Source organism: Ursus arctos, unplaced genomic scaffold (assembly GCF_023065955.2).
Source record: "Ursus arctos isolate Adak ecotype North America unplaced genomic scaffold, UrsArc2.0 scaffold_7, whole genome shotgun sequence".
Taxonomy (NCBI): Eukaryota; Metazoa; Chordata; class Mammalia; order Carnivora; family Ursidae; genus Ursus; species Ursus arctos.
The window spans coordinates 36,486,796-36,508,223 of record NW_026623089.1 but is presented as its reverse complement, the minus strand read 5'-3'; the positions used below and the strand labels follow the sequence as shown (position 1 = coordinate 36,508,223).

The following is a 21,428-nucleotide window of genomic DNA, read 5'->3' as shown; positions in this document are numbered from 1 at the left end:
CTCCTCTGCTGGGAGCCTGCTTCTTCCTCTCCCACTCCCCCTGCCTGTGTTCCCTTTCTTGCTGGCTGTCTTTCTCTCTGTCAAATAAATAAATAAAATCTTAAAAAAAAAAAAAGATTCTCTTAAAAAAAAAAGGCAGTCAGTCTCTTTGAGAGGATACATCTTGGGGTGATCTTCACTTGTGGTGAATTCAGTTGTTTTTAAACCACAAACTTAAGGTGCATCTCTCTGCAGGTACTCTCAACAATCAAAAAAAGTCTCTTTAGATTTCAGAGCTTAGGTGAGACACCTTTTGTGAACACAGAGGTGAAAAGAATGGAGGCCCCTAAGACCCTACAGCTGAGGTGGTCCAAGTAGACCAGGTGTTGGCAAACATTTTCCAGTTGGTGAGATGAACTGGACATTTGTGGAAAAGGCCTGGATCTGAGGTACCAGTATGAGCAATTTCAGCTCTTACTGTGAAAGAGGGTCTACATGTGCTGTGCTGGTTCTCATCTCTGAAAAAAAAAAAACATAGTGGGCACCTGTGATGACTCCTAAAACCAGAGGGAGGCTAATAATCAGGGCAAGGCCCTAGTCTTTCATTCAGGGAAGCCCTCAAAGATTATTGCATTGTTGATGAATAATGGAGAACTGTCAGAGTTGATGAAGGGATTTAAGAGCCCATTTGGCTGAGTTTCTCTTAATGGACTACATCAACGTATCTTCTTGGACCTGGCTCCGCAGTCCCTTAATTCTGAAGCACTATTTTTTGGGGTATAATTTTAATATTTGCCTCAGATTGGCTGCTTGCATTTCCTCTCTAGAACCAGATTTTTCTACAGTGTGAGCTGTGATGGAGTCATTGTGGGGTTTAAAAACACCTACCTGATTTTTGTAGGACTTATTTTCTGTAATTTTGCTTTAATTTTCTCCTTGTACATTTTCACCTCCTCTGACAGCTCTTGCTTTTACTTTTCCCATTTTTCTTTCCTGGAATCAGCTTCTTTTGACAAACTGCTCTTTCCTCTACTATTGTCATCCACTCGTAATCTGCCACTATTCCAAGCATTCCCTTAATATAACCAGTGATTTTAAAATAATTTGCTCTGCTAAATCTGTGATGAATGCTTGATCTCTTACTCTTTATGAAGAGTCTCCAAAAATTTAAATGGTAATAATTACTAACGCCGTAACACATCAAGAAAATCTCCACTGGGTAGCCATTTCCACCCACCCTTAGTCTCAGGTGTTCTGTGACTGAAAACCTTGAATTCTCCCTGGGTCTTCTGGATCACCTTCAGAGACTGGGGGCTTCTCAGCCCAAGCGATAATCACGTGAACCACGTCAGTAAACCTGTTAATCTTTCCCTAAATCCTGCAATCGGAGCCGCCTTTATCTGTCTCGGTGTTTTCGGTTCCCTATTTCTTCCTCGGCAGGAAATAACTCATTTTCTTCTCACGCTGGTCTTCAACCCAGGAGTTCTTTGAGCTCACGGTTTGGGAGGGACTCAGTACATTCAAAAGCTCAACACTGCTGATTATCAGATACCCCTCCTCTCCCTTCCCCCCCTCCCCTCCCGCGAAGGGTTCGCCCGAGTCTCGCCGCTCTCGTCTCAACACCGCCCACTTCCACAGGCCCCAGCCCTGCCCCAGCCCTGCCCCGCACCCTGCCGACCAATCCCTGGCTCCGCTCCATGCGCGTCACAATGGCGCCCTCGCGGCCCCGCCCCCGGACGCCCACCGCGGAGGCCCCGCCCCGCCGCGCTCCTTGCGTCCTTCCGGATCCGTGGTGGAAGTATCCCGGCGCCGCGTCTTCCTGGAGAAGAAGGTGGGGTTCCGCGGGGAAACCGGCCGGCGGTCACGCCGGCAGCCGGAAGTGGGGCGGGGGCGCGGGCTCCCGGGCTGTTGCTCCTGGGTGCTGGGGTGCAGGGCAGAGCGGGGATCGGGCGAACCCACAGCAGCGAGGCAGCGGTAAACGCCGCGTGCGCTCGACGGGCGGGAGTTGTGCACTCGGGCCTTCCGCGCGCCAGACCCCGCCCCTCGGAGGCCCCGCCCAGGGCGCGCAGCCAGGGGTTTCCATGGTGATGGTAAACAAGCCTCAACTGCCTCAGCTACAACTGCCAAGTTCCCCGCGTTCCACCCTCCTCTAGGTGCTCAGAGGGACGATCGAGGTGCCGGATGTGAAGAGCGGGAGCGTGGAGACTCGGAGCCCGAGGTGAGGGGCGGGACGGGTGGCGGGTCGGAGGCTGAGGGCCCCACAGCTGGGACCGACCGAGAACTGGGCCCTCGGATGTCGGGACAGTGGGACTGAGATTTGGAGTCGGGGGAGGCTAGGTCTGAAATCAAGGGCCTCACACAAGGGGACAGAATGGGGACTGGGCACATAGGGGCTGGGGACGGCGGGGCTGAGACTTGGGGTCGGGAGAGGTAAGATCTGAGGTCAAAGGCCGCTTACTCGGGTACAGACCGGGGACTGGGCTCACTGAGGCTAGGGGTGGCGGGGCTGAGAATTGGGGTCGGGGGAGGTGGGGTCAAAGGTCAACGGTCTTAAACTCGGGGACTGGACCACTGGGCTGAGATTTTGGGTGCGGGGAGGCAGGCCTGAGATCAAGGGCCGTACACTCAAGGACTGGACCGCTGGGCTGAGATTTAGGGCCTGGGGAGGCAGGGCCCGCGCGAGGAAGGGAGGAAAGGCCTGGTGCGGGCTCCAGGGGTAGCAGAGCTTGAGCGCCCCTGCCAGGAATAGCGTGAGGGCACCTGGCGATCGTGGGAGAGGGGCTTCATTTAAAAATGAAAGCAGTACTTTCACGTGGTTGAGTTGCACCAGACTGGTTGGGAACTGACTCCTCCCCCCTCCCACGTTCCCGCTCGCTGAGCCTCCACTTTCGGTCTTTGCGGCCCTTTCTTCCTCTCCGTGCGGCGTGTGTGTCCTGAGCGCCAGTCTGCGTTTTGTCTCCTGCATTTAGAGGTATAGTGTCCACATTTTGGGTAGAAACTCTGGTTCTCGTTATCTTTGCCTGGTGACCACACTTTTGCGGACCGAGCTTAATCGGCCGTTTCTTTTTCCTTGTCTTTTATTTCTTTGTATCCTTGAACGTATTTTGCTGATTCTTGACTGCGCCTAAGAAACTTCTGGAGTCGCCGGCGCTCGCGCTGCGCCCTCTACCTTCAGTGTTCCCGCGTGGTTCACTGAAAGTGGCGCTGGGCGGCCTGGTGACGCCGAGCGAGTCTCGGGGACTCGACCGACCCTGGTTTTTTATAGACCTGGTTGGGAGGCCCCAGGCCCCTCCCCGTTGATTTGTACCTTTAAGGAGCTTAAAGGTTCTTGCCAGACAAATCCCCAGACCCGGGAGAGCCCCCTCCCCAGCTCCCGCAGGACCTCGCCCCCGCCCCCACCCCCGACCGGCCGCCGGGCCCGCGTCCCTTGGGTCCCGGCCCGCCTGCCCGCTGGAAGCTCTTCGCAGTAGTATATTTCCCCGAGGCCCTAAGACGAACGAACGTGCTTCCTTCTCTAGTTCTCACTACTATTGGGGGGGCGTCCGGGCCCCTATCTGCCACGGCGGGCCGCGTGCGTGGCGGGAGAGGAGTCCGCGAGCCGCGGCACGCTGAGGGGGGAACCGCCGGGTGCTGGGGGGTTGCCGAGATGCCGGAGGTTAGGGCCGCGCCTCAGGTATCCGGAACCTGGTGGAGCTGGAAGAATTTTGAAGCTTTCAAATACCCTTTCAATTCAAAACGTTGTCGAAATTACCTACCAGTATAGTTCTGTTACTTTCATTCACGTTTGTTAAAGGTTAACTATTTGTTTCTGAATTTTTAGTAAGAATGAAAATACCTCGGATTCTCTGGTTAGACAAAAAATATATTAGGATATGTCCGTGAAAAGTAATGTTTTCAGTGTTAATTTCTAGACACGATTCTTCATTTCAAAATAAGTGAGTAAATTTCTACTTTTAATGAATTTTGGGAGAGATTGCTGATGTTACTAATTTCTAATATTTAAGCAAGCCCATCTTCAGTCATGTCTTGTGCCCGTATGCATTTCTGTAAATTGATGAGCCTTGTTCTATATTACGGTCTCCTTTTTATTTTTAATTTTTCTATTTTAACATTCTTTTTGTGGTGTTTGCTTTTTTTGGAATTTTTTTTTGAGAAATGACTGGTTTCCATTTAAGAATACTGCTACAAAGCTTTCTGGAGACTAAAATATTCAAGTAAAAATGTTAATTGATTTAAGTGAAAAGATTGATTAAATAAATAGGTTAGTCCTCAGATAGGGCCAAAACTGTGAAGGGGAGAGAGAGTGGAGACATAGTGTGCTCGTCCAGGATAAGTGCCTACGGGGGCTGCAGAAATGGGAAGGGGTCTTCTGAATCTGAGCCCTGGCTCTCAAGACTTTTTGTAGAAGCATATTAATTGACCCTTACTGGGTCCAGGGACAGAGCTACGAGTTTGACCGTATTTTAAAGTCACATGCTCATGACCGGGCGGGGGCGGGGGGCGATATTGCTGTTATTCTTGTACAGATGAGAAAATGGAGGCCCAGGGGAAAATGAAGTCACTTGCCCAGGGAGGGAATAGGACTCCGGTCTGCCTGACAGGGACAGCCCTCCTTTCCCAGAGACCCTTCTCCCATCTTACTGCCCCGAATTGGAGTTCCTGTGGAAAACAAGAGGCAGATCAGAGGGAGACACCGGCTCATCTAAGGCCAGTCTGGCTTATTTGACAGCAAATTACAGACATAATAAGGTTTTTATCTGTAAATATTTTAGCTTATATTCTACAGGTTTTTTTAAAAAAATACAACTACAGTACCATTATCACATCTGAAAAAATAATAATTCCTTGAGATCATCAGATACGCCATGTTCAAATGCACCTACTAGAAATATTTCTTTAATAATATTTTTTTATAGCTGGAATCCAAACAAGGTCACACCTTATATTTGGTAGAGATCTCTCTCTTAAATTCTGTTAATCAGAGCAGCGCTGTCCGGTGGAAATACAGTGCAAGCCACATATGTAATTTCATATTTTTGATAGCAAAAAGAAAGGTGTTCATTCTAACAATATTGTTTAACATATGTTCAGAATATTTTTAAATTACATTTTTTTTCAAATTACGCTTTCAAAATCCAGTGTGTACTTTATATTTACCGCACATCTCAATTTGTAGTAGCCACATTTTAAGGGTGGACAAGTAGCTACCTTATTAGTGCAATCTAGAGGTTTTCTATTCTGTTCTTCTTTGTTGAATAAATTGGGTTGAGTGTCACATACAGAGTTAGCTCCTCGGGTGTTTGGCTTTTCTGATTACATTCAGTGGTGGTGTTTGAATCTCTGACCTCTGCATTTTCTATAAAATGGTAGTTACCTCTAAAGGCTGTTCTGGTTCTGCTGAGATTTTCTTTTTGGAAAGAATACTTCTTTGGAGGTGCTGTGTACTCCTGCTGGAGGCATTTGTGTTCCCCCTTTGTGATGTTAGCAGCCATTGATGGTCTTTCCCTAAATCCGTTGTTTTGTTTATATTTCCAAAGTAGTGACACTTTATTCCTTCTCATTTATTAGTAGGAATACTTCTAGAGAGAGGAAACTTTCTTTTTTAATCATTTGATTATTGTAAGTTGTACTTTATAAATGGTAGGTTAAGTTTTTGATTCTTTCCTGATGTTCATCAATATGCAACATAATTTAGTGATCTTTACCATGTGCCAAAGACACTTTGTCCGGTATCATTATGAAGTCATGAATTTTAACATATAGGATGTGTGTTAAGTCACTGTGGCTTTTATTCTCGTTGGTGCACAAATTACCCAGTTTGTGGCCAGTGGGAGCCCTTCAGATTGGTTCCTTTCTTGACACAACCGCAGTGGTCTTTGATGCCTTCTTTAGTTTAAGGTGTAATACTTCATTAAGTGGGTCCACCAAAGTTTATTCAACTGGACTTCTAATGGTAGACAATTGGGTTGTTTCTAGGCTTTTCCTGTTAGAAATAGAGCTGAGATGAATAGCTTTTACAGGTGTCTTTGCTTTTCTTTTGGCCATTTAATATTTCCACAAATGGTATTTGAAAGGGTTTGTTTTGCCAAGGGGATGTGTTTTCAAACTTCTGTATTTCTTGCCAATATGGTAGGTATTTTAAATGTTCATTTTAAATTTTACTTTATCTTAAATGGATAAGGTGGAGCATCTTCATTTTTAAGGTCATTTCTTTTTCTGTCGACTCTCTTTACCTCTAGCCCATTTTCCTTTTTGGGTGGTTGGACTTTCTCTTTTTAGACCCTCTTTATATATTAAGGATATTAATGCTTTAGGGGAAATTTGGAAATGTCTTTCCTGTTTATCATTGGTATTTTTGCTTAGCTTCGTGTTTTTTAGCTATGCATTAGAGATTTGGAGGGTTTTGTTTTGGGATCTTTGTTTGTATTTATGTAATGAAATTTTTCAATATCTTCCCATATTCTGGGTTTTGGGTCATAGGAAAGTTTTCCCTACTCCCGGTTTATAGAGGAATTCATCAATTTCCTTTTTTCCTTTCTATTGTGTAGGATATTTCTTAGCATTTCCCATAAAACATGAAAAATTCTTAGTTAACTCATTTTATCTTCAGTAATATGTCAGTGTGACAGATTGCGAGGATTGACTTTGAAATGATGAGCTACAGTTGCATTCCTGGAATAAACCCAACTTGGTCATGATTATTGCTTTGTGTATTGCTGGATTTGGTTGGCTGATAATTTCTTTAGGATCTTTCCGTCTGAGTTCATGAGCAAAATTAGCCCGTGAAACTCGATAAACTAACTAACACTCTTGGAAATGGAAAATCAATTCCAGGTTGATTGTAGATCAAAACATAAAAATGGAGATGAAAACAGCAGAGCTTTTGAAGTTAAAAAAAAATATATATATATATATATATATATATCCATATGGCCTTGGCCTAAGAAAAAGATCTCTTAAACACAGCACAAAAAGCGATAATCATTAAGGGGGGGGGGAGACTAGAATGAAAAATTCTGAATTCCTGTTAGGTTTCTGCGACAGTATGCTTCTTTTACAAAAATTCTCAAATAGTGTGAATATTACAAATTCCTCACCCAAGTCTCTACATTGCAGAGATGATCCATTATTGGCATCTCCATAGGTTTTTGTTCTGCTTTACACAAAATTTGTTTAGAATTACGCTGTCCAATAGAATATGAATGACAGATTTATTTTGTTTCATATTTGCGATATAATTCACATGCCATATAGTTCACCCAGTTTAAAGGGTACAAATCAGAGGTTTTTAGTATACTCACAATGTTGTAAAAACCATCACTACTGCTACCTAATTCAAGAACATTTTCTTACATTGAAATACCCTTAAGCATTCCTGGGATGAATTCTATTTGGTCATGGTGTATAACCTTTCTTACATGTTGTTGGATTCAGTTTGTAGTATTTTGTTGAGGAATTCTGCACCTGTACTCATGAGGGATATTAGAATGTGGTTATTTCCTGTAATGTCTGTCTGGTTTTGGTATGAGATTGTATTAGTTTACTAGGGGGCTGCCATAACAAAATACTACAGACTGGGTTGCAACAGAAATTTATTGTCTTGCAGTTACGGAGGCCTGAAGTCTTAGATCAAGGCATCAGCAGTGTTGGTTCCCTCTAAGTGCCATGAGAAAATGATATATTCCAGACCTCTCTTTGGTTTGTCAGATGGCTGTTTTCTGTGTTTTGTGTCATCTTGTCTGTGTCCAGATTTCTCCTCCTTAGAGGGACACCAGTCATAATGGAATATGGCCCACTCTAATGATCTCATTTTGTAAAAAGACTATCTCCAAATCTCACATTCTGAGGTGCTGGGGTTGGGACTTCAGCATCTAAATTTTGGACACACATTTCATTCCGTGAAACAGGGTAATACTGGCCTTAGTAGAAGGAGTTGGGCTGTGTTGTAATATTTTTAATTTAGTACATTTTTATATATTTTGATTATCCAAAGTTAATATTTCAATGTGTAGTCAGTATTTTAACATTGAGATGTTACGTTCTTGTTTTAATCTTTGCAGTTTGGTGTGCATTTTATACTTACAGCACGTCTCAATTTGTACTTGTCACTTTCAAGTGTTCAGTAGGCACGTGTGCTTAACTATCTTATTTTTATCCTTTGTACCCAGTTTGTTCTTTCCGTTTTTTCTATACTTTAAATGTAGGAGTTTTAGCAACATATGTCTAGGTTGTGTCTTTTAAAAATATCTGTTGGGAACTACACGACCACGTTTATCTTAAGCCAGGAAAATCTCCCTTTCATTCTTTATCTGTTCTCCTGCCTCCATTTGTGTGTTTTTCTCCTTCTGGAATTCCTGTTACTGACACGTTATTTCTTTTGTCTCGGGTTACATCTGTGTCCTCCAAATTTCATATCTTTTTCCCTCTTTCTCTTTGTTTTGAGATATTTTTTCCACTTGGTTTTTCAGGCCACTGTGCTTTCAGTTTATTACTAACTTTATAAACTCAAAATTCAAATTTTAGTACTAAAAAAGTTTTATATTCTGTAATTGAGTATCTGAAAAGTGCTCATATTTTTCTGTTAAAAAATTTAGTGTTTTGTCCAGCACTTCTCATTCCCTTAAAACTGTCTACTGTTCTAAACTGTTGTCTAAATGGGTGGTATTCTTTCTTGGTGCTTGAGCCACTCTCGTGTACATTGTCGTGTTTCTTTCCTCTTGGATCTGTTCTCCACTCTCCCAGGGCAGTGTGCTGTGGTCCCCTGAGCGACAAACATTGAGCACAAGATGCTACAGCAGTTTCGCTCCTATGGCAGCTGCATGGGACCTGACAAGGTGTCAGCTCTGCACAGAGCCCCAGGAGGAAGCTTTAGGCCCCTTGAGGGACTTCGGGCACGCACTGTAACCATCTCTCTGGAGATCATGAGTGTAACCCACAAGGCCCAAGGCCTTTGCCCAGCTCTGGGATCTGAATGGTCACCTACCCAGGGGCTGCTTACTTAGGGGAAAGAGCTACAGGAAAGTTGGTAGGGGAGGTGTTTGGGAGACTGTATTTTCTTTAACAACCCTCCCCTTAAATTTCTTAGATATGCTGAATCATATTTCTTACTGTGGGGAGAGCATTACCAATTAATAGAGATGATGAAATTTTTCCCTCACTTGAAAACAGATTTTATCTTTAGCAGTGAAAGTTAAATAGCAGTGTTTCTTTTTATGAAAACTTCACCTGATATATTTTTTTTCCTTTGTGGTAACTTAGATTTTGATTCCTGAGTCACCTGCAGAATGCAGTCCATAATATCCTAGAGCAACAGTTGCTTGTTCTGTGTTGGGTAAAAATTTGTCCCTGTGTTAATTTTAACAGAAGCAATATAGATATAACTTACCTAACATCACATACTATTTTTTACTTTTTGTTAATACAGCTTTTGAGAAATGAACATTGAGGGAAAGTGTATTATTACCCCAGACTTAGCTACAGTTTGGAAACTAAAAGCCCTAATAATGCAAAGATAATGGAAAACAGCTTTCCTGTTGCATAAAGATCATATATCTCTCCTTTGATGGATAAAAATGTAGTATTAGCAATAAACATTTAGAATGTTAATAACATTTAATGATCCTTCTACAGCTTCTCTCTCCTTAATAGCTCTGAGGTAGCTTTGTGTATCGAACCTGGCTTATTATATAAATTAGGGTCAGAGTTCTCACACTTCAGATGCCTGAGCCCCTCGAAAACTTTGGCACAACTGTGTGGGGGTGTGCTTTCTTGAAGTAGTTGGTTCAGAACTACGTCAGATTCTTAAGTATTTGACAGCAAGAAATGTTAAGTCACTAAATTGGGACTTTATAAAATTACTGGTTTGGGAGAGACTTTTGAGGTTTCCAGTGGAACAGGAAAACTATCCATAATAAATTAGGGGTCTGGGCTCTGCTCATATACTGTCTCTAGACAGGGAATTGCTTTTTCCCCAGACCCATCTTTGTTCCTCAAATGGAAAACAGACATAAGCAGCGAAATAATATCTAAAATCCTCTTCTGTGAATTTAACAAGAACGGAGTATGAAGATTAAAAGGATTCACCACGAGTCGCCTGGCTGGCTCAGTTGGTAGAACATGTGACTCCTCATCCTCGGGGTTGTTAAGTTCGAGCCCCACATTGGGTGTAGAGATTACTTTAAAAAAAAAAATCTTAAAAAAAAATAAAAGGATTCACCACAAAGTAAAATATTTATACAAAGCAACCAACACAAAAGCAGACCTTGGCAAAGGGCTGCATTTAAAAAATATAAAGAATTTGAACAAGCATTGAGGGAGAAGTAGGATAATGTACAAAGAACAAAAAAAACAATAGGGTCTTCTAAAATCTACTTTTATACCTTAGGTATTTACCAGGGGATAAAAGTTTAACATTCCCACCCCTACTCATGCTTAGGATCTGTTTAAATGTCACTTCCTCAGAGCCCCAGTGTAAATTAATCCCCATTGTCTAGTTTTGGGTCATTAAGAATTTGTCATCATACATGTATTTCTTCAGTTTTTTGTTTGTTTTTTAAAGATTTTATTTGTCAAAGCATGAGCTGGGAGGAGAGGCAGAGGGAGAAGCAGGCTCCCCGCTGAGCAGGGAGCCCTATTTCTTCCTTTCTTTATTGATTTCCTAGTCCACTGTTCTGTGGACCTAGCACAGTGCGTGCATTTTGTACGTGCACAGTATTTCTGAGTTAATGAATGACTCTCCCAAGTTTGGTAAATTTTATCTACCGCACATCACTCAAATCCTTGCACAATTGCTTCATTTCTTCCACAGTGTTTTTATTGCAGGGTACCATCAGTTTTTCCTGAACTGCTCATTGCTTCCCATCTCCTCTCCACACATCTGTTCCCACCCTTTATTTTCCAGATAGCAGCTAGACTGTTGTGTTGAAAAGCAGAAACACAAATTATACACCACATTCCATTTTGAAACAATTAAATGACTTCCCATTGGTCTTAGACTAAAGTACAAAATACCAAACCAGGCTTTCAAGACAATGGAGGATCTTCCTTTGCTTTCCTTTCATTGGTCTAAGCACAGCATGCTCCCGGTATCTTTGGTACATGTTGTTCCTTCACCGGGCAGGAGCCATATCATGGCTGATCAATTATTAACTGTCGCCTCCCCAGTGTCACCAAACCACGTAAGCCAAGAAGGCACCTGTAAAACTACTTAACTGCAACAAATACATTCAAATAAAATAAGTGAGAGAACACATACCAACCATATAAATTACCAAGAATATATTTGAAGAGGTTTTCAAAAAGTGAAATAAATGCTTAGGAAGTAGTCAAGGTACTTAAGTTCTGTAGAGCTATTCTTTCCAAAAAGAAGCCAATTTTGTGGTTAATTTTTCTTCAGAATATTGTTTTACTTCTCTTGAATTCATGAGTTTTAGTGCCTGTGTATAACTTTCCATGGGACGGCTGGATTTTGATTCTTGTCACCCTGCTCCCACAATCGGGCAGTTTTTCTTTACATTTCCCACCTAGTAATTTTTAAACAAATTCCAGCCAACACACTGTTTCATCCACAGACACTTCTGGTGAATGAAACTCGAGAAACTAATTCCTTTATTTTTAAACATAACTACAATTCTGTATCTAAAATAAGTAAAATATACTGAATATAAAAAACCTTACTATCAAATTTTTAGTCAGTGTTCAGATATCTCAGTGTTTATAAATTTGACTCAAAATCCAAATATGTCCCGTGTGTTGTGAATCCATGATAAAGCTCTTAAATTGCTTTTATTCAGTAAGTGTTCACTTGGTCTTTTCCCTTGGAGCTATTTTGTAATGAAGGACTGAACTCATTTGCCACAGTCTGGCTTTGCATAGCCTCACCTAGTAGGTTCCTCTTCCCTATAAATCCTATTCATTTCATAGTTATTTCTAGTAAGTAGATGCATACGACTTTCTCTTCTTAAATAATTTCATTACTAAAAGTATTTAACATACAGAAAAGTAGGGACAAAAGTATAAGGAAACTGCGTGTACCCATCGCACAGTTTCAGTAACTACTAAATCATGACCCTTTAGTTTCATCTGTAATCCCACTCGGTCCACTCCGACTTCGAACCAGATTCTAGACATCAAATAGACCTCTAAGTATTGACTTCAAAAATAAAACCATAGCACCATAATTACAACTAAATATTTTAAATTCCTTAATATAAAACTGAGTCACTGTTCACATTGCAGTTGTTTTCAAGATGTTATTTATTTTTTTGACAGCACGAGCACTAGCTGGGAGAGCGGGAGGGAGAGGGAGAAGCAGGTTCCCCGCGGAGCATGGGGCTCCGTCCCAGGACACTGGGATCATGACCTGAGCATAAGGCAGGCAGGCAGATGCTTAACCAACTGAACTACCCGGGTGCCCCTGCGGTTGCTTTAATAATTATTTTCAAGATTGTTCTTTTGAACTCGGATTCAGAGGTTCATGAAATGTAATTCTTTGTTGGGTATTAAGAATTACGAGTTTTAAAATTAATCTTTTAAACTCATGTAAAATATTTACATGAATCTATGGCCAAATATATAAAACAAGGTACTGTATATACAAAGAGGTTCTACCTTTTGTGCATTAGTTTCCATTCTGATTTCTTCCTGCTTTCAGAGGTGTTTCGGGTTTGTGGGGGGGGGGTTGCTTTGTTTTAAATTTTATGGTTTCTCCTTCCACATAAATCGTACCAATCTGCCTCTCCCCAGCGCTGGTCCTCTAGACTTTTCCCCATTCCGGCACCTTTCCTCAGAACTCACTGAGAACGGTCTTCCTCGTTGCTTTTCTTCCCTTCTTCCTCCCACTTCCTGCCTGGGCCGACCGCGCGGGCCGCGGGCCGCACCTGCAGGACGCGTTTCCATTGGTGACATCTTGGCGGGCCCGTCGGTGGCACTTCCTCCTTTACACCCCGTGACCCACGTCCGGCCCGCCGCCCTCAGTCACGCGGCCTCTGCCTCCGGGACGCAGCCCCGCGCGCCGGCCTTCCGGACTCCGGACCCGTCGTGGTGAGCCGCCGCGAGCGGACGACCCCCACCCGCTCCCCCATCCCCCCTCACCCAGCCCCCAATCCACCCCCCACCTCCCGCGAGTCCCGGGAACTTGTCCCCCCTCCCCCACAACTCCCCCCCCAATCCCGCTCTCTCCAGGAACTCTTTTCTTCCTCGTTGCCCCAGGAACTCTTCTCCCCCCGCGTCCCCAGGGCCCCAGGAAGTCCCCCCGACCCGACCCGGGAGCTCCGCCCCCCCGGGTCCCGGGAACTCTTCCCTGGCCGCCCCAGAAAGCCCCCCCTGACTCGGGAGCTCCGCCCCCTCCCCCGCGGCTCCGGGAAGCCGGGACGGAGAAATCGGCCCCACCTCACTCACTCCCTCGGCAACGGCGGCGAACTCCCCCCCCTCCCTCCATAAGCTTCTCCCCCCCCCTCCCCCGCTTCCCCCGCACGGGATCTCCCCTCCCACCATCAGGCCCAGGAAGCCTTCGCCCAGTGACCTCTTTCCCCCCTCCCCCTCCGCGCTGCCCGGGAAGCCTCTCTCCCCTCCTCCCTCCTCCCTCGCTCGGATCGTCCCGCCCCCGCCCCGGAAGCTCCTGTTGACCCCGCCCAGGCCCCGCGAAAGGGGCGCTCTGAGGTCTGTCTTTTCCTGTGGGGCCTGGCGGACCGTAAGGTCTCGCATCAGCCAGGTGGAGGCCGAGTGAGGCCCCCCACCCCCCCCAGCACCTCGTCCGCGTTCCCCCGCCCGAGGAGCTTAGTGCCTGCGACCGTCGCTGTGCTTCCCGCCGAAATCGCTCAGACGCGCCCCTGGCGGCCCGCGCGGCTGCGAGCTGAAGAGCGCAGTTCCAACCCTCCTTTGAAGCGTTTGCGCACAGCCAGTTGAGTTTCATTTTCAGGTTAATAACAGAAGGCGACGCATCTGGACTTTCCCCGGAGCCCTCTGCGTTTTTAAAGCGTCGGGTGGAATTAGGGGTCCTTTGGCTGTAAACCGCGCTTATTTGATGAAAATAGAAATCAGTCCTGCTCCCCTCAGCGGTAAGTCTTAGAGCAAAAAAGTCAACTGCTTAGTCCTAAGGCAGCGTCTTTCGCTCACTGATTTGAGAGTAGAACTTTGAGTAATCAGGGCAACCTGGCCTTTGCGTGATACCAGCTGCAGGTGAATATTTATTTACAAATAAGGGTGAAAATGCTCTAGGTCCTACTGCCGCCCAAACAAATAGGAGGGTGAAGCCGGGGTCCCACTGAGTACCCCTGCCTGAACAGAGGATGGGAGTTGAAGCCGCCCTAGTACTGGGTAGATAAACCTAATCAGTCGTGGCACTCGGCGGCGCACCCTGTTTATCTTGATCGGATCTACCTGAATCCGAACTAAATTCCGTCGAACCAGTAGAGTGAAGGAGAGCCTCGCGGGCGCCCTAGGAGCCTGTTAGAAATGCAGAATCTTGCCCTATCCCATATCTCTTGTTGTAGAATCTTTGCGTTTTAACAACATCCATCCGTGGTGGTCTGTGCACACAATACAGTCCACTCACCTGGGGTAGTTGTGCAAAATCCTTGACCACATCCTCTACATTACAGTTAAATTAGAATCTCCAGGTGCAGGACCTAAGTATTTTTTTCACACTCCAGCGATTGCAAGGTGGTGCTCCGGTGAGACCCGGGCGCTCTCATCAGTACTTCAGCGTGTGTTCGGGCCTGCGCGCGCCGCCTTTCAGTGTGGTGAAAATTGGTCTGTGTGTCTGGCCGCCCCTGCGCTTTCTTGTCCGAGGAGGGTTCGGAGGGTTCCGTAGATGTTGGTCTGCAGACCACACTGGAAGGAGATAGGAGCTGGGGGAAACCATAGAAGAAGGGAATCAAGTCGTTAAGATGCGTGGGTTCTTCTACCTTTTAGATTCCACTCTTCCGGGGGCACAGGGGAGGGACGGATGAAGCTTTTTGAAAGCCATCTTCCAGAGAATTTGAAGTTATTGTTTCTTAAACTGTAGTACTTAACATTTATACCGGGCTCCCCACCACCACCCGGATGGTATCTAATGTAATAATACAGGAGGCTAGTAAAACAAGGGAAATTTATCTTTAAGACAACACGCTCAGCGAAATCCGCTTGACTTTACCAGTTACACACGTTTCCAAAACTAAGAATGTGGTTTAGTTCTCCGAGGCACTTAATGGATTTCACGTATCCTAGCCTTTGGGGACACTTTCATCACTTGGCTGTGGGCAGTGGTAGTGATGATGTTTTTCCTGTTGAAAAGCATTATTTCAACATTTCCTCCCTTTATTCTCAATGTCAGAGCAAATACAACTCACAAGAAATGAAGTTACCAAATAAAACTGGGGAGGAAAGACGTTGAGTATCCACCCTACCCCCCTCCGCACCCCCACCGCCTGGATTCTTGTAAATTGTAAATCCTGTTGAACAATTCCAGCGATCGACTCTCCACGGAGCTCATCCCAGTGAAGATCATTGCTGCCAGGGGTCTCACCTGCCCCTTCGGTCCCTCCCTACCCGGGACTGTTGCCTTACTCCACCCTCTCCCTGAAGAAGCCCCTCCCACCCTCGGTATTAGATTTCCTCACAGAGCTTAAGAGTTTTCTAAGTCTCATCAAGGCTGGTGAGATGTTTCCCTGCTGTTATCCTCTGTATTACCCTATGAAAAGGTAAACCTTTTAAATGCTGTGGGGGCAGCCCCGGGTGCGTGCTTTAATTATGGAAGCCTCGGGGCTGTAAAGGGCCTCCAGCAGCCCCAGTCCTTCCTCTCCCCAGGAGGAGGAACGGAGCTGGAGCCCTTCCCAACCACAGCACCCCTGGTTGCTCTGGTGACTCCTGGGGCCCTGAGACAAGACGGCCATATCACTCTTTTTTAGGACAGTTCGTTACCTACCAGGAGTGTCTCCGACTGTGGGCATCCCCTCCCTGGGTTGTTCTTTAAGGTGAGCTCTTTTAAGAAAAGTAATTGCTGTTTCCATTTGGTGTATTGAAGCAGGATGTTTCTTACTGTGAAGTAAGATTTTTGTCATTAGCTTTAAATCTAATGTGGAGCAGAAATCTACAGCACTGTTCTATTGAATTTTAGTTAATGTCCGAAGTACTGTAAAACTCCACAAGGGATCCAAATGTAGAAGGTTCTGAGGGCAAAGTAAGGATATTGAGTTATATTTGCACCTAAAATTAGATTTGCGTTCCATCGGAAGTTTAGAAGAATATGGAGTTAGCAAGTCTAGGACTTCTCGTGAGAAATGCAAGAGAAAATTAATTCTGGAGTATAAATAAGCAACGGAAGTTTATGTGTAGATACGCGTTTTAGAAAAGAATGCCCTTCACCCTTTCTTCAGAGACGTCACTTTGTTTTTGTAACTTTATTTTCTGAAGCAAAACATTTATAGTCTATACTGTACTGTTAGGTGTTTTAAGTAATTTTTATATGAGATGTCGGTGACGTTTAGGCTTCCTGCGTGTCTTTTTCGGCCTAGACTGCCATATTGTAGAGGAAGGTGTTGACCTCGCATGGCCATCAGTTAATCTCTTGCTAATCTTGAGCCTGCCGTGCTGGGGTGGGGCCACAGTGACCAATGGAACAGTCTGTCCGTCCCTGCTAGGAGGCCCTCTGATCGGTTTTGAAGACACATTTTAAGCAAATCAGCAGGATTGCTGTGGGAGTATAGAACCATAAGACGTAATTTATAGTAGAAGGGGAACATCTTGTGGGAAGGTAGTATGTTCGAGCTGAGACCTTCAGGATTAGTTGGATTTAGTTAGAAGGTTGGGTGGAGTATATTTGGGGAGATAATTACCATGTGTGGTTGAATCCAAGGGAGCGGAAAGCCTGGCACATTCCAGGCACAGAAATGAATAAAGGAGTGGGGTTTGTGTTTTTGTTGTTGTTGTTGTTGTTGTTGTTTTGCTGCTGTTTGTTTTTAATGGGAGTGATGCAAGCTAGATAAGTGTGTTGTAGGCCAAAGTTGCAAGGTCTGAGTACCCTTAGCTCTGTGGTTTATGTTCCAGTGCCAGTGGGAAGCCACAGGATTTGGAACAGGAGAATGACATAAAGTCGGTTTAGGAGAACACTTGAGCTGCCGATTGGGTTGCAATAAGGGCTAGCCGTTACACTTGGAGAAGTTTAAGAACCGGATAAGAATATCCTGGCATGGGCTGATCGTAGTAGAATTAGAAATGAGGAAGTAGAAAGGGGTAGGAGGGCAATGCAGAAAGAAAAAGGTTGGCAATTGAAATCACAAAAGGATTATTGAGCTCTTACTGTGCCATGTGATGGCTAGGGACTGAGTATAGAACTGTGGGAAACTTTTATGTTAACTTGTTGAAGTCAAGAGTACTTGAATAGGATTTAGTAATGGATGTTGGTTAGGGTGGTGAATGGAATCGCTCCAGAGAGGTAATGAAAGTTGTCCAAGGATTATTTCACTTTTTTTCTAGAACCTCAGGATGACAGGTAAGGCTCCCCCCCCTTATCTGCTCCCCCCCCCCCTTATAGCTAATAGAAGTTTCAGAGAAAATGAATGGTGTGTAGGAGCTATGGAGTAGAGTTTTGTATACCAGGAAACCTGAGGCTGGGGACTAGAGAGTGTCCTGGGCCCAGGTCTAGTTGCCCATGAAGAGCACATGAGGCTGTGTAGAAAAGGACTAACAGGAAGGAGCTGGGAGAACATACCTAACGAATTAATAGAAAACCAGGAGGTGGTTGCATCATTAAGAGTCAAAGGGAGAAAGGATTTCCAGAGTGGGTAGTTAAATCCTGCTGTGGGAACAAGTAAAATGAAAATAAGAAAATACTCTTTCTTGCCAAGGAATGAGAGGTCTTGCCCTTTCAATGGTGAGGAGTAGAGGTGACAGTAGAGGCTTGCCTTCTGAGGTTTTACTGAGGGGGGTCAGCAAATCAGCAAGTAGCTGGAGGCAAAGTTGATGTCAGGGAAGGTATATTATGGCATTGGTTAGAAATGGGCATATTTAATTACTAAGGAGGTTGTCTTCATCTGGGTGGTTCAGTTGATAAGTGTCTGACTCTTGATCTCAGCTCAGGTCTTGACTCCCCTTGATCAGCAGGGTTGTGAGATCAGGCCCTGCGTTGGGCTTATCCCTAGGCATGAAGCTCACTTAAAAAAAAAAAATTTCTCTAGAATGAGTGGAGTTGGGACCAGAGCAGGATTGTGATCCTGCTAATGATGTCAGCTAATAAGAGAAGCAGCTCCTTGTTCATGAGTTCCTAGACTTTGTGGTAGCTCATTCATGTGGTCTCTATTCTATAAACCAGGTGAGGCGATCAGCTGAAGGTAGGGGAGATAAGAATATATAAGGTTGGTGGCCCTGATTCTATAGTAGTTATTCTCAACTGGGAGCAGTTTTACCCCCAGAGAACATTTGGGAATATCTGGAGACCTTTGGGGTTGTCACACCTGGGGAGGGGGTGCTGTTGGCAGTTAGCAGTCAGAGGCCAGGGATGCTGCATAATACCCTACGGTGCCCAGCCCTGTTCCCCACAAGAAGGAATTGTCTGGTCCAAAATAAGAAACGTTTGGGGCTCCTGGGTGGCACAGCGGTTAAGCGTCTGCCTTTGGCTCAGGGCGTGATCTCGGCGTTACGGGATGGAGCCCCACATCAGGCTCCTCCACTATGAGCCTGCTTCTTCCTCTCCCACTCCCCCTGCTTGTGTTCCCTCTCTCGCTGGCTGTCTCTATCTCTGTCGAATAAATAAATAAAATCTTTTAAAAAAAAACCAAAAAACAAAATAAGAAACGTTTGCCTGGCTGTGTGCCCTTGGGTATTAACCGTGAAACAGGTCAGATACTTAATCTTCCTGGCTTTTTTACTGGGCACATACAATAAAGGAGGAGGAACATACGAATTTCATTTGTTGTAGGGGGATGGACTGAAGTCATTACAAAATTATCCTTTTGCATATTGGTAGTTTTTTAAAAAGAATGATTATGTGCTACATAGAGTGACTTCATCAAATGCTTAAATTACTATAAATTATTAAAATCATGGTGAGTCAAAATGGTAGTTTGTCAATAATTTGGTTTTCCCTGATGCTAGTGCAGTTGAGCATTTCATATGTTTATTACAAGTTTGTTTTGCCTTTAGTAACAAGAAAATGTCCTTTTACTTGAGCGATGTAATAATCTGTTTTCCTCCAGTTCTGAGAAGTTCTCTTACTATTTCTAAATATTGGCTTATTTTATTCTTTGTCTTCCCTTCTAAAACTTAAAATAATTGACTGTTAGAATTAATAAGTGTTGGCTTATTGGCCGAAGCTTCCAGATTGCTATTGTATTTTAAGACTTCTAATGAGTTCTTTTTCAGTCTACTGTGAATAATACATACATTTTGGGGGAGACCTGGGATTGAATCTCAGCTCAAGTGTGTTCGGTGTATTTCTTAACATATTTTACTCTCTTTTTTCGTCTGTTAAGTCAGGAAAACAAGATTTACTGCATATTCTTGTATATAATAAATGAAAAATTATGTAAAGTAGTTTTTGCTTTCTTTTCAGCCACAAAAAGCTGCACCCAAGCTTGTTTGACGTCTGTCCTCTCAAGTGTCCATGATGCTGGGCCCCGAGGGAGGTGAAGGCTTTGTGGTCAAGCTCCGTGGCCTGCCCTGGTCCTGCTCTGTTGAGGATGTGCAGAATTTCCTTTCTGACTGCACAATTCATGATGGGGCTGCAGGCGTTCATTTCATCTACACTAGAGAAGGCAGGCAGAGTGGTGAGGCTTTTGTTGAACTTGAATCAGAAGATGATGTCAAAATGGCCCTTAAAAAAGACAGGGAAAGCATGGGACACCGGTACATTGAGGTGTTCAAGTCCCACAGAACCGAGATGGATTGGGTGTTGAAGCACAGTGGTCCAAACAGTGCCGACACCGCCAATGATGGCTTCGTGCGGCTTCGAGGACTCCCATTTGGATGCACCAAGGAAGAAATTGTTCAGTTCTTCTCAGGGTTGGAAATTGTGCCAAACGGGATCACACTGCCTGTGGACCCCGAGGGCAAGATTACAGGGGAAGCCTTTGTGCAGTTTGCCTCACAGGAGTTAGCTGAGAAGGCCCTAGGGAAGCACAAGGAGAGAATAGGGCACAGGTATATTGAAGTGTTCAAGAGCAGTCAGGAAGAAGTTAGGTCATACTCCGATCCCCCTCTGAAGTTCATGTCTGTACAGCGGCCGGGGCCCTATGACCGCCCTGGCACAGCCAGGAGGTATATTGGCATTGTCAAGCAAGCGGGCCTGGAGAGGATGAGGTCTGGTGCTTATAGTGCAGGCTATGGGGGCTATGAGGAATACAGCGGCCTCAGCGATGGCTACGGCTTCACCACCGATCTGTTTGGGAGAGACCTCAGTTACTGTCTCTCGGGCATGTATGACCACAGATACGGAGACGGCGAGTTCACTGTCCAGAGTACCACTGGACACTGCGTCCACATGAGAGGGCTGCCGTACAAAGCCACAGAGAACGACATTTACAACTTCTTCTCTCCACTCAACCCTGTGAGAGTCCATATTGAGATTGGCCCTGATGGAAGAGTGACGGGTGAAGCTGATGTTGAGTTTGCCACTCACGAAGAAGCTGTGGCAGCCATGTCCAAAGACCGGGCCAACATGCAGCACAGATACATAGAACTTTTCCTGAATTCCACAACTGGGGCCAGCAATGGGGCATATAGCAGCCAGATGATGCAAGGCATGGGGGTGTCAGCCCAGTCCACTTACAGTGGCCTCGAGAGCCAGTCTGTGAGCGGCTGTTACGGAGCTGGCTATGGAGGCCAGAACAGCATGGGTGGATACGACTAGTTCTGTAGGAGCATTTGAGTTATTGAAATCAAATTTTCACAGGCAGCCAACAAGCAGTGAAAAGCAATTATTACTCTAGAGGAAGCTGTGGGACCCATTTTGCACCATGAGTTTGTGAAATCTGGATTAAAAAATTACCTCTTCAGTGTTTTCTCATGCAAACTTTCTTCTAGCATGTGATATTGAGTAAACTAAAACTATTTTCAGCTTTTCTCAATTAACATTTTGGTAGTGCACTTCAGAGTGATGTTACCTGAGTTAAAGTAGTTTTAAGTACATTAAATGGATCTTTTACACCACATCACCGTGAACACATTGGGGAGATGTGCTTTTTTGGAAAACTCAAGGTGCTAGATCCCTGATTAAAAGAGGAACATTTCTCATGTTTGTTCATTCTAGTTTATTTTCATTTAAAATCTTTTAGGTTAAGTTTAAGCTTTTAAAAAATAAGTTAGTTTTGAAAATTGAGACACATTACTAATACTGTAGGAATTGGTGAGGCCTTGACTTAAAACTTTCTTTGTACTGTGATTTCCTTTTGGGTGTATTTTGCTAAGTGAAACTTGTTAAATTTTTTTGTTAACTAAATTTTTTTCTTAAAATAAAGATTTTTTCACAATGA

General features: G+C 44.6%; 1 protein-coding gene across 14 annotated transcripts; it reads left to right on the top strand.

The window, feature by feature from the left end:
• Positions 1 to 1,718: 1,718 nt before the first annotated feature.
• HNRNPF (heterogeneous nuclear ribonucleoprotein F) lies at positions 1,719 to 21,428 on the top strand. Of its 14 annotated transcripts, none has more exons than XM_048218972.2 (6): positions 1,727 to 1,810; positions 2,133 to 2,197; positions 12,864 to 13,020; positions 13,898 to 14,036; positions 15,870 to 15,935; positions 19,511 to 21,428. In XM_048218972.2, the coding sequence occupies exon 6, from the start codon at positions 19,562 to 19,564 to the stop codon at positions 20,804 to 20,806; it is 1,245 nt and encodes a 414-aa protein (XP_048074929.1). In that variant the 5' UTR covers positions 1,727 to 1,810; positions 2,133 to 2,197; positions 12,864 to 13,020; positions 13,898 to 14,036; positions 15,870 to 15,935; positions 19,511 to 19,561; the 3' UTR covers positions 20,807 to 21,428. The 14 variants fall into 14 exon arrangements, with proteins under 14 accessions (XP_026337402.1, XP_048074929.1, XP_057164463.1 ...); XM_057308480.1 differs by having other exon boundaries at positions 1,729 to 1,810; positions 15,296 to 15,935; XM_048218968.2 differs by lacking the exon at positions 15,870 to 15,935 and having other exon boundaries at positions 1,729 to 1,810.